Here is a 16168-nt window from a genome sequence, read left to right on the forward strand (position 1 = left end):
GCAAGTGCAGATCTGACTAAGAGGGAGATGTGGGGGTCAGAATGAGCATGATTTCTGTGAGGTGAGGAGGTGGGAGTTCCATTGCCTGTTAGAGCAAGGTTGGGTCTTGGAGACTCAGGGAAGTCAGGGGTGGAAAAGATTAGGCCACACCATGCTGCCCATACTGTAGTCTGATCCACAGAGGTAAAATGTCAGGAAATAGAATTTTCCTGGCGAAGCCATTTGATTTAGGAGCTATTGAGATGATCAATTCAAGTGTTTTTTCAAATCACCATCTCAACCTATTAGTGGGTCATGAAATCACCTTTGGGTATCACATAATCAATATTTTAAAACATGAAGGAGAATAGTTGTTGCTGTTGTTAAGTGTTGTTGAGTCAGTTCCCACCCACTCATGACCCTGTATAGGATTTCCAAGGAGCAGTTGGTGAGTTTGAACTGCCGACATTGCAGTTCAAATTAATCTTGCAATCAAGTGCTTATCCTAGAGCGCAGCGCCACACAAGGACTCCTGAAATAGAATAGAGCAGAATAAAATATAAAAGGCATTGTGCCTGGCCATTTGAACTGCAAGGTTGGCGGTTCAAGCTCACCAGTCGCTCCTTGGAAACCCTATACAGGGTCACTATGAGTGGGAACCGACTTGGCGGCACTTAACAACAACAACAACAATAATGTATATTACTTTGTACATGTACATGGTGCTGTAGGATAAGTACTGGACAGCTAACATCAAGGTAAGCAGTTCAAACCCAATTGCCACTCCTTGGAAACCCTATACAGGGTCAGAACTGATTTGACAATACTTACAGTATAAATGTACATATGAGTGTGTACTAAAGAGCTTTGGTGGTTGAAGAGTTCAACTGTTAACCGAAAAGTTGATGGGTTCAGCCCCACCAGTCACTATGTAGGGAGAGATGTGGCAGTTTGCTTCCATGAAGATCATGGAAACTCTATGGGACAGTCTTACTCTCTCCTATAGGATCGCTATGAGTTGAAATGGACTCAGTGGTAAAAGGTTTTGTATGCACACTACATCCCTGAGTGCTGTAAAAGGCTTGTACTGAACTACTAACCTAAAGTTCAAACACACTCAATGATGCTGTAAAAGAAAATCTGACAGTCTTTTTCCATAAAGATTACAGCTGAGAAAACCCTGTGGAGCATGTCTTAGGCTGGGTTTTCTAGAGAAGCAAACCCAGTGAAACATTTATATGTATATGTAAAGAGATTAGGTCTATTATAAATGAAACTATTTACAACTGCAGAACTCCAGGTCCCCAACAAGAGAGAGAAAGAGAGTCCCTCCTGCGTGTCCATTTACTGTGAGCAGGCCACACCCCCAAGGGAGCATTCCTTTAATTGATTGGTTGCTCATAGCCACTCATCATAGAGTTAATTATGCCTGTATTAGGTTTCATCACCATGGGAATAACCACATCACAACAGCTAAGGCTCTGTCTGGAAATCTTGGCCTAATCAAGTTGACACAGAACCTTAACCATTACAGAGCAGACAACTCTGTAATAGTTGGGTTTACCATGAGTCAGAATTGACTTGATTGTAACAGGTTGGGTTTGTCTGGTATTCAAATGACCCTAGAAAATACCTAAATTATCTCAGAAAACACTATATACAACAGGCATGTTTGATGTGAAATGGAAATAGTGAAATGACAAAGTATTAGTCACATCTCACTTTCTGCATAATAAAAATAAAAAATAATGCAACCTCTCCCTCAATTAAAATATGTCAAGAATTGCACTCAAACTGGCTGGTTAGTCGAATCCTCAACATCAGTACTTTTGTCCTGATGGTTGCACTTTAGCTGGCCCATGGAAACACCTTCCTCTGTCAACATTTGTTCTGCATTATGTGACATCTCTCAAGAAGTTCTGTAAAGATAATGTTTCCTCCAGCAGGAAAAGAGGTGGGTGTTTTTTCAGTTGTGCACCAAACAAATTGGCACTCAGGGGCCAAGTCTGAACACACACGTTATATCTTTGAACAGTAAAACTATAGTAAATCTGTGGAGATACTCAAATGACTGTAGAATCACAGTCATGGTGACAAATTTAGGAAATGGAAGAGTGACATCTTCTACCGTGGGATCTTTCCAGGAAATCTTATCGAGTAAGTTGGTATCAAATTTAGATGCATCCTTGTGTTCAAGTGGAGTGTTGTAGAAGAGGGAGTTAAGCAGACATCGTTGAATTTGCACACAATAGATGTACTTGTGAAACCTCTGTAGTTCAGTTATCATTGGAAAGCAAAGTGGACTAAAGAAAACAAAGATAGAAGATGGCTTATTCTGCTGTGGCAAACGTGAATGTCCTACCTGCGGGATGATACAGAGATGTCACCTAAGGAGAGGCAGTCTCCACCTTAAGTCTGGAGCTGAGCTTCAGAACATCAATCAGGCCCAGGAAGACTGGTTCTCAGATGAATCCCTCTTCATTCTAATCAATCATTACCACTTCTTTTAATTCAGACCCTAATTATCAGTCATTTAGATCAGCCAAATCTCATCAAATTGTGCTTTGATGGATATCTACAATAGCTAATAGCTACATGCAGATGGTGAGCGAGCACAAATGAAAAACTGAAATTTTCATGCTATTTTAATCAATTAAAATGTAAACAGTCACCTGTGATTAGGGTATCCTCTTGGACAGCAAAGACCTAAACTATGATCATACACTCTTGCCCTGTGTGTGGTCACACTCATTTTCATATGAAGCCCTCACACTCCATTTAAAGCAATCCCCCAGCTTCACTCATGGGCATCTGGTATGTGTAGGTCTGAGAATATACTAACAATGACTTTTTAAAAATTTTCCAAGAGAATTTTTCACTTCAATTTAAAATAGTAATATTTCATAATTACCCCAAATGACATTTGGCAAGGAGTCCCTGGGTGGTGCAAATAGTTAACAGACTTTGTTGCCAACAGAACAAAAAGGTTAGAGGTTTGAAGGTGCCTACAAAGAAAGGCTTGGCGATCTGCAAATCCTATCATGTGCAGTTCTATTCTGACACATTTGGTGTCACCATGAGTCAGGGCTGAGATCATGGAAACTGGTAGAGGTTGTGAAAGGCAGAGAAAAGGGATCTGATACATATCAAACTAATGTCATAAAAAGAAATTACCTGAAATAAAGTAACAGATGTAATTCAAGAAATAGTTCCAGAAATCAAACAAAGGTTTTGATCTATCTCTTTGGTCTGTCTATGGGCTGAAAGTACACACCATTTTCTGTATGTGTGTGTTGTGTGTGTGTGTGTGTGGGGGGGGTTGGACATCAATCAAGCAGTGTCTACTCCAGCCTAGTCTCACTGTTCCTGAAAAAATAATGAATTTTCCCCTTCAGGCTACACCACATAACTTGGAATGGCACCCTCTGCTGACCTAATCTTCTTAGGTTTCAGTGGTTTGGGATTGCAGGTGAAGCTTGACTTTTTCAAAAATGGATTGTTCATTTTTGTGGCTTGTTCTTCTTTTTTTGTGGAAATTTTTTATGATCTTTTTTTTTCCTTTAAGGTTTTATTGTAGACTGAGTGAAAGTTTACAGGGCAGATCATCAGTTTTTCATTCAACAAATCATACAACATGTTTCATTACAATGATTATAATCCCCTCCATGTTAACTATCAATTAACAGTATTTCTCTCTATTCACTTTAGCTCTTTTAAAAAACAAACAAAAAAACACTCGGGCATATATAATGATTTATGCCAACAAAGGGCACATTCTGAAAGTCTGCCTCCTGACCACCAACTCTTAGTCCCTCTCCTCCCATGAATCTAGAGTCCTCAGCTCCATATCCCCATCTCTGTCCCATTCTCTGGTGTCACTGCTTCTCTGGATAAGGTCCCACATTCCGCTTGTGCTTGTCTCCCTTGATGGTCCTAGGATCCTTTGTTTCTGGACTGTAAGATTAAGTGCTCCCCCATTTTTGTTACAATTTTGTTACAATTGTGATAGTCACAATTAGTCATGATAAAAATTACTCGCTATTGAATCATAAGAATCTTATCCCCATTTCTTTTAACCAGACCTATCTAGACAAGATGACAACTGTTCAGTAGGGAATCTTTCTTCCCCCACACACTCTTAAATTAAACTCCCTCTTGAAGCCCTGTAAGCCAGTCACTTTGCACCTTTATTGCTCCTTCATTTTAGGTAGCCAGTGTCTAAGTTGCCCATCCCTATCTACCCTGTATACAGTGGGAATAGCATTGATCCTTGATGTGAAGACGCCTTCCCTCTCTGTTGGTATTTAGAGTTACTACCTCCATAAGTATAGGTCAAGTTCATCAAGTTGTAGCAATTTACCCTTGTTTCCATTATCAAAAATTGTTTTTTGCTTTTTTTACCTTCCTGTAGTCGAGTTCTGATTATCAAGCCGTTGAGGCTAGGTCAAATGGGTATTATCTGCAAATTTGGGTGTTCTTGTGCCTCTCCTCTCACTTCATATCAGCTGGATGCTTCACTGTTAGTTCTAGCCCTCTATGTCTATGTCCTTGTCCATGGGCTTACGTGTCCCCAGGTCTCACCATACACTGGATCAACCAGCCCTTCCTCTTCTCTCTCTCATCTCCAGGTCAATGGGATTCAATGGACTGTGGTTGAACTCAGCCCATTTCTTCATTGTTGCCTTTCCCCCTCTTCCACTCACCAGTAGACCAACGTGCTCACCAGCAAGCTTACATGCCTGCTCGTGTGTTCCTTTTGAGTTTCAGTCTTAGAGACGGGTGTGTCGGAAAGGAACTTGATTGCTTGCCTTGATGGCTTCCTGGCGAACAGTTTTCTTATTCTTGCTGTAGCTACTCATGCTGATATTTTTGTTCTGGGTTTTTCCTGATGATCTTTCTTTGAAGATGCATCTTCTGTCGCTCTAGCTGTTCCAGGCTGGTGTGCTTGTCCTTTCTAGTGGGAATATCCCACCTCAGAAGGTTCTGGATGGGACTTGGGATTCCACCTAATATCATATACTCTGCAAAGGCTCCGCAAGAAGCCTATTTCATTGGGCAAGTTCTAGAACCCCTTTTTGTATTCCAATCAGTTATAGGCTGAAAACGGGCTTACAAGTTTTCTCTAATCATGTTTCCTGACATTCCTTTCTATCCCACTCAAGTGTCTATTTTACAATACTAGGCAAGGGAAACCAATATTCATAAGACAGTCAAGCATCTTAGTATTATTTCCCCTCTTCAAACTAAGCCATTTGTCGATTGACTTCCAGGTGATGCTGCCTCGTATGCCAATCTCTGCTTGTTGTCTGTTCTTGTTGGTTCTCAGTCCACAGAACTCCCTTTAGGATGTTTTCATCAGAGGGTTGGGTATGGCAAAATCCCTTAGCTCCTGTTTATCCTGCAATGTTTTGATTACACCATCACGTTTGATTGACAGCTTTGCTGAGTAGAGGATTCTTGGTTGGCAGTTTTTTTTCTTTCAGGGTTTTATATATGTCTCCATTGCCTTCTTGCCTGCATGGTTTCTGTTGAGAAATACAAGCCTAGTGTGATTTGCTTGCCTTTGTATGTTACACTTCTCTTTTCCCTAGCTGCCTTTAGGATTCTGTCCTTATCTTTGAGTTTGGAGAGCTTGATTATTATAGGTCTTGGTGATTTTCTTTTAGTGTCTATCCTTCCTGGGGTTAGTTGAACTTCTTGGATGCTTATCTTTTCTCTTTTCAGGATGTTAGGGAAATTTTCTTCCAGAAATTCTTCAACTATCTCTTCTGTGGACTTGTGTGATTCTTCCTGTTCTAGAATGCTGATAAGTTTTAAGTAATTCCTCTTCATGTTGTCCAACATGAATCTTAGATCTTCTTCTGATTTTTTAATCTCTTTTTCTGTTTGTTCTTCTATCTTAGTGGTATTGAGAGATTTATCTTCTAGCTCACTAGTTCTTGGCGTCCATCTCTTCAATTCTACTCCTTTGCCCTTTCAGTGTATTTTCCACTTCTGATATTCTATTATTAATCATTTGGACCTCTTTCTGTAGGTTTTGAATTGTTTCCAATGCTATAGCTATCTTATTTGATTGTTCCTGTAGCACTTTCCTGATTTCTTCCTTATTTTTCTCAACTCCATTGTAAAGTGTTTTGATACATTTTATAATCATTTTCCTGAATTCCTTCTCAGGCATTTCTAAAGCCTACGCTCCTTCCAGTATGGAGTGTAGGTCTACCTCCAGCTCATTTGTCTCAGTCACTTTATCTTGTTTCTGGACATGTGCTGATACGGTCATCTGTTTCTGTTTTTTGGGCATATTCAGTGGTTAGCTGTGGCCTTAAAACTTAGATGCATGTGTGTTTCGGTATTTTTTTATGTTTTCTGATTGCCTTCAGGTAGATGTTATCAGGAGGGCTTCCCTTTTCACTCTTCTTCCTGAAAAATTTCAAGATGCACTGTTGGTCATTATGACGTAACTCAGGATTTTATTTTCAGCCTGTTTCCTTTTTAGTCTGCCTGTCCTGCTCCACAATCCCTGTTCAGACCTTTTTCCTAGTGATAAACTAGGGCCAGCTGTGGCTGGTTTGGTTTTAAATGGAAACTGTTACTTTAAATTTCAAGGAAACCTGTGTGCATGTGTAGTAGAACCCTCCAGGGGTGGGGGTGGGGTGTCCACTCGCTCAGGCACCCCCTCTAGTCACCAGAATTGAGGTGTGCAGACAGCGAGAGACCAATGAACAGATATGAAAAAAATAATGTCCACACCTTTATCGCCACAGTTCTGTCAGGCGTCCGTGACTGCTCAGACCCTTCCCCGGTTTGGTCTTTGCCAAGATGGTGGCTCCGAGAGCAGCTGAACGCCTTGGATTAGAAAGCACTGGACTTCTGGCTTCTGCTACAAATTCCACTGGCTGTAAGCCTTCCAACTTTGTAAATATTCCTTTATAAGTGTTTCAGAGCTCTGGGACTAGCCCCTGAGCCTGCTTGGTCTGGTATTCTGTGTTGTTGCTGACAGACCTCCTCACTGCACTTCCACCCTCTCTGTCATCTTATTTGTTCTCTTTTGGCTTGTTCTTCTTGTTAATGTTGCATAACATTTTTTAGTTTACTATTTTGATGACACTTAACCAAAAGTTGTGGAACCTTTTATTTTTAAATACAACAAACTAATATGTTTAATCACAAAAGTTCTTGTTAATAATGTGCTAATAAATCAAACATGTTTCACAAACTAAATAAATTTAAAGTGAATTAATAATGTGATATTGCTTTTATTAAGTGATATCGAGTCAGTTCAGACTCACAGTGATCCTGAATAGGGTTTTCAAGGAGTGGCTGAAGGATTTGAACCACCGATCTTGCAGTTAGCAGCCCACAACCTTGTTCACATGTGCCAATCTACATACATCAGACACATTCCTCTCACAACACAGCTTCATTTCCCAGGCTCTGGGCAAACCCAGTTCTCACCAAACACTCACTGTATGCATATCACATATCAGATCTACTGTTAACAAAGAGCACACACACACAACAGATATCATGCACCTACCTTTATAGGATTGTGGACTTTTAAAGTAAGGGCCTAGATCATGGCAAGGAGAGGGCTATGGCTTATTATTCTTTCATTTAAAAAGCCTGCCTTTTGAGTTGAATCCTTGGAATTCAACTTCTTGCTTGACTCAATTTCTTGCTTGACTATAAAACCTAGGTTCTTGTCACTTTCTCAGTTCCTCTGCAGTGGGGAAAAAAATGCCAATTTTTAAAAAAAAATTTAATGTTTTATTGTGAGTTATATGATAGTTTACATGAGAGAACCTCAGTTCCATATTCATTCCATCGTATATCATTACATTTTCATGGTTTGAATCCCCTCCATGCATCGTCTTCCGACCAAAGGGCATATCCTAAAAGCCCGTGCTTTACACTCCCCCCTCAGTCTTCGGCCCACAGTTCCTCGCCCTTTCTGGATCCAAAGTCCCCAGCCGCTTCATCCCTCCATGTCATCATCTTTGTCTTCATCTCAGGCATCCCCAGTTCTCTGGGTGGGGTCCTGTTCTCAGCTCTTATCCGTTGGTGGTCCCAGAGACCTCCGCTCCTAGACTGGAGAAATAATTGCTCTCTTTCTTGCTACAAAACATCTATCCTTGCATTTCCAACACTCACAATCCATCTTGATAACCATTATTCACTACAGTATCGCATGTAACCCATCTGTATTTCATTTCATCAGCTCCACCTAGACAAATTGGATAGTACTCACTGGTGATTCTGTCTTCCTCCATGGCCCCTAGCTCTAGGTTCCCTTGAAATCTTGTAAGCCAGTTACTTCTTGCCTTTGTAGTCCCTCCCTCCCCATTTGGGTATCCAATGTCCAAGTTGCCCCTCTCTGTCTACTTTGTGTGTGGAGGAGGTGGGAATGTTTCTTGCTGTAAGGATTTGTTGCCTCTTTTGTGTCACTGCATTCATATGTATAGGTTAAGTTCATCAGCTTGGATCAGCTCAATCTTCTCCCCGCCCCCTTTCTTCTCCTGGTTGAGCTCTGATCATCCAGTCATCCAGTCCCAGTCACGTGGGTGTCATCTGCAAGTGTGGGTGTTCTTGTGCACATGCCCTCTCTTCCCATCAGCCAGCAGCTCCATTCTCCACTTGAGTCCTCCATGGCCACGTCACTGACTCTGGGCCCATGAGTCCTCGGGTCTCCTCGCACTGCTTGCCAACCAGGTCCCCAACCGGTCCACAGAAGCCCTCTGAATATTGTGAGGCTTAGCTCGCCGCTTCATTGCTGCCTTTACCCCATTTCTCCCCAATGGTGATGCGTGTGTTTACCAATCCGGGCGTGCATTTCCACCGAGTCTCAGTTTTTTTTTTTTTTTGGGGGGGTGGGCTACGTTGGTGGGACCCGACCGACTGCCCCAATGTCTCCTAGGGGAGCGACCTGTTTGTTCCCGTAGTAGCAGTCCATCTGTCTCCATTGTGTCGTGTTTTTCCCGTAGGTCTTCCATTGGAGACGTATCTTTTGTCCTACTCACTGTTCCAGGCTCGTCAGCTCGTCCTTTCAAGTGGGGATTTCTCTTCTCTGGAGATCTGGATGTGGTTCTGGTTTCTACCTATAGTTTTATGTATTGCCAAGGCTCCGCAGGAAGCCTCGTTCACCGGGCAATTTTTTTTTTATAAGTGAGTTGTGCTGTTCTTTTTTTCTCAATGTTGCAAAACCTTGAGTGGACATCTGTCTTTAAAACATTCCTTGTTGCTGTTTTTGTTAAGTGCCATCAAGTCGGTTTGTTCAGACCTATAGTGACCCTCTGTAGTGTTTCTGAGGAGTGGCTGGTGACTTTGAAACACCCACCTTGTGGTTCAAACCGAGTGTTTATCCTGCAGGGTAAGAAAAATGGAAAACAGTGTAATGTGAACAAATTAGGAAACACAAAGAACCCACCTTTCACTTAACAACATGTTTAGGCTCCAAAGACTAGGCGGTTATGGGAAAATTGGCACCATGCAAAAAACTTCAGCAACCAAGTGCTCCTCAGGCCCCAGAGATCATTTTGGAGATGGCTCCTTCCGTGAAGTAACGAGCTTAGCAGCTGACTCACCTCCACGCCAGGACTTCTGGACTTTGGGCAAATGGGTTGGCTTGTCCCATTTCAAACATAAGGCAGAGCTGACTGGGTCAGGATTTGCAGCTAGGCAACCTTCCCTTCCTCCAGCCATGGGGAGTTCTTGCTTCCCACGGAAATGCCCACCCACCTGGGGTCACCACACACTGGCCTCAGTGCCCCCAAGCAAGCTAACAGTTAGTCCTGGGGTCTGCAGCAAAGCAACCACCACACCTTGTATGTCCCCTCTGCTGCCTTCTCACAGATTGTTGGTTTGAAGCTGCCTGGCAGGGGTTTCAGAAAGGCTGCAGAAGGCTAGTGCAACTTAACAGCCTGAGGCCCCGTCTGGCCTTTGCATTTGTTTTTCTCCCTTTTAGCTTTGTTTGTTTCTATGACTGTGGAGAACAATGGGGTGGGAGGGATCAAGGACTTGTTGCTTAGGAGGGAGGTACTCTCACTCAAAACACATGGGTTCTCCTCTGACTTTAAGTAGATTTTTTTTTCTTTTACTAAAAAATGTCTAATAATGACATGGCAAGCAAGGAGTAAATATAGTAATAGATTACAGTGGAGAGATTGTTGCAAATGACTTATGCGGGAAAATGCAAATCAGCCAGACAAGGTGGATGAAAATGGGTCATTTCCTCCTTCAGCACCTTTCATTGGGCTCCTGACTCTCCCACCCCAGCACCAAGGTCTCACATTCTATTCGGGCATGAGGGCACACTGTTGGGTGGAGCCTTAGCCTTCAACAGAACAGACTTGAAGATGGAACACCAAGGGGTTCGGTTCAGGAATCACATTGGGTCAGGCAACTGAAAACTTCTGTCCCACTTTCTTTTTTGCTAAAATACGTATTTGCTACAAACATTTATGAAGTTGCCATCATTGATATTTGTACTGGTTTCATTCTGATTCGTGGTGTTCCCCACGTGTTTTCAAGGCTGTGAGCACTTGGAAAGATTGCCATATCTGTTTTCCAAGGCAACTGTGGGGGCGTATGAGCTCTCTTTCTGATAGTAGTCAAGCACTTACCAATGTATGCCACTCAGAATCCCATTCTACATGAAAAGAGCTAACAATTTTGGTTACAAATATTTAGGCCTCCTGCTGTTTTAATCACACATTCTTGTGTCTTACCAAGTGGTAGTTCACCAACGTTCTTCCTGGAGATATGTATTTTTGCAATGCAGAGCCAGTACATGACAGTAAATCTAAACCAACAAATCATGCGGCAGGTTAAAGCTTGTGCCACTATTTTATTGACCTGGTGGCGTGTTTGGAGTCTAGAAGATTCTGGATCTGCCACAAAATCTGTGGAAACATTTTCTAACCTCTCTGATCCCAATTCCTCTCTATAAATGGAGAATGGGCATCTCTTCCTCATAATGTGATTGGGTCTTACAGCTTCAGGTCTCTGGGAAATTGTTTGCACTCAAATCCTTGTGCTACACTTACACCTGGACATTTCTGACTCTTGTAACTTGAAGTTTTATCTCAGTCTTATCATCCCTAACAAGCCCTGGTGTGGTGCTTGCTGTGGGTTAACGCGCTGCACTGCAAGGTCAGTTTGAACTGCAAGGTCGGTGGTTCAAGCTCACTAGCCACTCCTCAGAATCCCTATATAGGGCCACTATGGGTCAGAACCGACTCAACGGCACTTAACAACCATTATAGGTAAGTGCAGAGTCTCAGGAATGATGACAAAGTTAAAATGAGAAAGGAAGCGGAATCTTTTCTCTGTTAAGTGCCATAGAGTCAGCTCTGACTCCTAGCACCACTATGTTGGATTTCCAAGGAATGTGGCTAGTGGGTTTGAACTGTTGGCCTTGTGGTTAGCAGTCCAGTATTTATGCTACAGCACCACACCAAGTCTCCTGCCTCTACCCTACTCCAATCAAATCAGGCCGTGTTCTACATGTTGTTGTTTTTTAAAAAAAGATTCCAACAATACCAGCCCCATGCCCCTGAAATTAGCAAAGCGTGTTTACAAAAATACCTGGGAGAGGTGTGCAGGGGAAGTCGGGAAAGGAGCAGTGTAAGGGGGGGCATGTTCGTTGAGTCAAACACCAGTACCCTGGGTGGTACAAACGGTTAATGGGCTCAACTGCTAAGTGATAGGTTACAGGGTCAAGTCCACCCATAGGTTCCTGCCAATCTAGTTCCAAATAATCAGCCACTGAAAAATCTCTGGAGCAGTTTTACTTTCACCCCCATGGGCTTACCACGAGTTAACTAGACTCAACAGCCACTGGGTACTGGAGATTTTCAATCAAGGCCCACAGAGGAGGAGACATGGGCTGAGACAATGTCCAGGTGTGAGAATAGCACCAGGATTTGAGTGCAAACAATTTCCCAGAGACCTGGAGCTGTAAGATGTTAAAAAGAGTCATAGGGTTTCTCCAGTGTCAAGCCATCTCCAAGGTTCTGTGTCTATGCCTCAAACCCCTTGGAAGCCTCTGTAAACTACTTGTGCTAGCTTTTCACTATGGAAGAACAGCACACTTAAATAGTTAAGTCACTTCCAAAGGCTTTTACTGCTTTACTAGCCATAGCTCATAGTGACTCTGTATAGGGTTTCTGAGACTGAAAATCTTTACAGAAGCAGAAAGCCTCATCTTTTTCCTGTGTAGTGACTGGTTGATTTGAAACTCTTGTGGTTTTCAGCCCAGCTTGTTAAATATAGAAATCGACATTACTAACGATAGCAAATGAAGAACACTGTATTCATGTTTATTTCAAGTTAAAGAAACAGAACATCAGTCCCTTATTTGTACAAAAATTACCTGAAAGTTTACAATTAAGTTCACGAGCCCAAGAGCTATGTACAAAATTAAGCAAAGCACATGGAATAAAGGTTTTGTCTCTACAGTTAATACCTTTGGCATTCCCTGAAAACATTTCAACAACGCCAAACCATTTCTTAGCGTGCACTGCGACAACACAACCACAACAAGCACACCCCACCCCCGGAAAGGTGAACAGATTGATCACACTGTCAGGTATTAAGTGCAGAAAAGAAGACAAAACATCTAGACTGAGGCACATATTTCTTTAAAGTTCAACCAACAAAAATACTTTCTGGAACTAACACCTAATGCAACAGAACTTAGCTATTCAACTAGTACCAAAAACATTTGGCATTTTCCTTCTCAACTTAGTCCAGGTTGCTACATGAAATTTTTGCTTTAGAAAAGAAAATTACAGGCAGAGATAAAAATTCAACAGGCTCCAAAACAACCCTGAGCTGTCCCCGTTACATTCATGTCATTTAAATACAAAAATAAAAGTCAAATGTCCTTCAGTCCTTGGTTTGCTGGGCTGGAAGCCAGCATACTCTAGGGATTTTATTGTTTCTAGGTGGAATTCCCAGCTACCCAACCCTAAAGGCAGGCAAGCCAGGGGCTGCTGTGATGTTAGGGGCGGTTTACATTCTCCAACAATTCGCTTAGGCTGGAAAAGTACAAAAGACTATGTCAAACCATCTACATACAAAATTGTGAATCTCCTTTTAAATAAAATGCGTATTTATAAATATGAAACACTATAAATCCTAGCTACCTATGGGGAGAGGGGTGTGAGAGAAGGATTATGCGCTAATGAAACTTGTCTATGTAAACAACAAAAATAATCCTAGAGGTTAAAAAAACAAAACAAAAAAGGTCTGTTACAGGGGGAAGTTTACTTCAACCAGTCAGGAGAAAAAAGATACAAAGGTAAAACTGGAGGATCCTTCCCTAATGTGAAGCTCAGCAGACACACGTCATCTAGTCTGAACTTAAGTATTACTTAATAATTCTAAAAGGAAGAAATTGCAATTTAGTATTTCCGGTTAAAAATATGTTTTATTAAAACTTCTTCATTTTTCTAAGTAGATGTCTCATGGGAAATAATAGTGTGTGATCTGTAAACTACAATACAGTGTGTCTCTACAGCTAAAATGTGCTACTGAAATTCGTTACCTACCTGTCTGTCCTAAACTAGGTGTTTCAACTGAAGAACGGTGAGTTGCTGTTCCTTTGAGAGCACTTCAGTGAGTTGGATTTTAGGCAATCCAGCAGAGTTGCCAGTCAAGTGTTACAAAGTCTCGCAGTAAAGATATCATCTTGTTCACCACAGTAGTCTGTATGCTGGTCAAGGGAGCCCTTTCTGCCTTACAGAGGCCATGGTCATTCTCAGACCTGAACACTTAGCTAAGGGGAATCGTCAAAGGTGGCGCCTAAGAGGCGGAGGGGATCAAGTGAAAAACCCTCGGATTGCTCTCCCCAAAGGGGGAAGCACGTGTTGTGTTGATAGACCATGTCCATTTCCATAATCACTGTGAGGTACTTAGGACCCTAAACCAACATTGGAGGAGCCGTTAGCTGCCTTGCGATGGCTGGCTTAGGGGGGGGTTTCAGCAGGACGGTCAGAAGCAAAGGACTTTAAATGTCAGGCCGTGTCTGTGGCCTTTGTAGTGTTTCTGTGTCTTCATCACCATGGAAACCCACAGGACACTGCAGGAGACTAGCTAGGTGCCATTTTCTTTCAGAGGGAGATCAGCCAAAGAATGACTCACACCTTGAAAAGGGGGTAAGGCAGGGATTATTCCCGAACAGGCCAATACTATGAAGATTCTGAGGCTAAAAGTGCGCCTCCTGGAGGATTCTGCAGCACGGCTGTTGGATTTGGGGACTGGGTGTGCCTTGGGAAGTCTGGCCAACGTTGAAGTAGAGGCGAGGTTGTTTCAGCCCTGGTTGTGCTGTGCAAAAGTTACTTTTCAAAGGAAATATAGTCTCCTGAACTGTGATGGACAAGACACGTTAATGGCAAACGTATTGGACATCTGTGCATAGAGAAATGACTAACACGCTGTGGCTGTTTGACTGGGCCCACAAATCATGCATGCCAAATGCCTACCACAGTCAACACCTTGTACTAAAAACGACGTCTTCAAGTATACTGAGAAGGGGCGGGGGTGGTTTGTTATTTGTGAGCTAAATCCACACTGTGGTAATCTGCAGAGGGGGGGAGCACCCTCTGGACACACTTGGGGACCTATATTCAGTCTTTGAATTCTGCCCATATGAAACGGTTTCATGCCTTTCTGAACTTTCATGCCTTTCTGAACGGAAAAGCCACATCCTCTCCTAACATAAGCTGAATACAATATTGAAAACAAAGGAGTGCAAAAAAAGTGATCAATACAAAAAAGTAAACATATCAGTTTTAATTGTCAAGATTATTCCAGGGCAAGAGTCCATTTCCTATGATTTCTCTTCGGTTCTTGTTCCTAAGTGGCCCAGCCAAGATGATCATTCCAGTTTATTCTCAAGTTAGCACATGATTTCTCATACCCTCCGTGATTTGGCAAATGTAGCAGGAGGTGATTCTGCTGCTTCCTCAGCAGCAAATCATTGCTAAATCCAACGAACTAGTCAATCTTGGTTGGATGGCACCGAACAAACTCATCTCTCTCTGAGTCCCAAGGTGCCGAATAGATATGTGTTCTTAACCGACAGACAGACCTCTTCTTCATTCCAGTGTAACTTCCTCCAGTCTTAAGCCAAGAGTCGACGTGAGGTCATAAGGCCACTCGGATGCAGTGGTGCTTGAGTTTGCAAGGTAGAACTCCCTTATTTAGCTGATAAAAGTCCACAAGCTGGATCAGGTCAGAGAATTTGGTATTCCCATCGTCAAGACTGAAGAACATCTGACCATCATCCTCACACTAGAGAGGGAAAAGAACATTTTCCAAGTTAGAGTTCAGCCCTCAAGGGAATAACTGTAAAGCAGATGTTCACAGTTTTGGCTTTGTCTGGTTCGCAGCTATATTCCTAAGGGAGTGGGGCAAGGAACATTTGGGATGGAGGGTCAGAGGTCTGGGGTTTGGCTCTGAATGTGCTGCTGAGTGACTAGCCCTGCAAAGCCACCATTGGATAACCTGCTAGCTTAGGTGCTCTTGTAAAAGGGCGAAGTTCCTCAAAACACACAGTTCATGAGAGTTGACTTTCTAGCCTGCTCCCATAAGGAGAGTACAACAAAGGGCTGGCTCAGTAGCGCTGGCTTGTCCAAAGCCTGCACATTCCAAAGAGATGTTTAGCTCTCACCCAGCTCCTAAAAGGGAGGCCTGGTGTGGTGATGAAGGTTAACGTGCTGGACTGCAAAGTCGGTTTGAACCGCAACAGTGGTTCAAGCTCACCAGCAACTCCTTGGAAACCCTATACAGGTTCGCTATGAATTGGAACCAACTCGATGGCTCTTAACAACAATAAGCTCCTAAAAGGTGACCTCTAAACCCTTTGAATATGTTTGACATCTGGGGCCGTGGGCCATCTCTTGTAGTCTATGCTAACAATGTGATTTGGTTTATGGTGGGGACTTGGGTCATGTAATATCAACTTGACCTCTAGAGAGAAAGAAGAGTGAATAACTAAGGTCAGTCACATGGGATCGCCTTGTCTACATGACCAACTTGCAATAAAAACTTTAGACGCCAAGGATCAAGTGAGCATTCCTGGTTGGTAATACTTGTCACACACATCACTGCTGGGAGAACTCAGAATCACTTGTATGAATGGAGGATGACTGGAAACTCATTCCTGGCCTCTGCCCTGTGTGCCTAT

At 42.6% G+C, this 16168-nt stretch overlaps 1 protein-coding gene across 2 annotated transcripts in view; it reads right to left on the reverse strand.

The window, feature by feature from the left end:
- Positions 1–14757: 14757 nt before the first annotated feature.
- The window catches only part of GRB10 (growth factor receptor-bound protein 10), a 184188-nt gene continuing 182777 nt past the window's right edge, over positions 14758–16168 (reverse strand). For both annotated transcript variants that reach the window (XM_006875287.1, XM_006875286.1), the window contains one exon: positions 14758–15273. In XM_006875287.1, the coding sequence (XP_006875349.1) occupies positions 15127–15273 (147 nt within the window). In that variant the 3' untranslated portion in view covers positions 14758–15126. The remainder of the gene's footprint in view (positions 15274–16168) is intronic.

Source organism: Chrysochloris asiatica, unplaced genomic scaffold, assembly GCF_000296735.1.
Source record: "Chrysochloris asiatica unplaced genomic scaffold, ChrAsi1.0 scaffold00317, whole genome shotgun sequence".
Lineage (NCBI taxonomy): Eukaryota > Metazoa > Chordata > Mammalia > Afrosoricida > Chrysochloridae > Chrysochloris > Chrysochloris asiatica.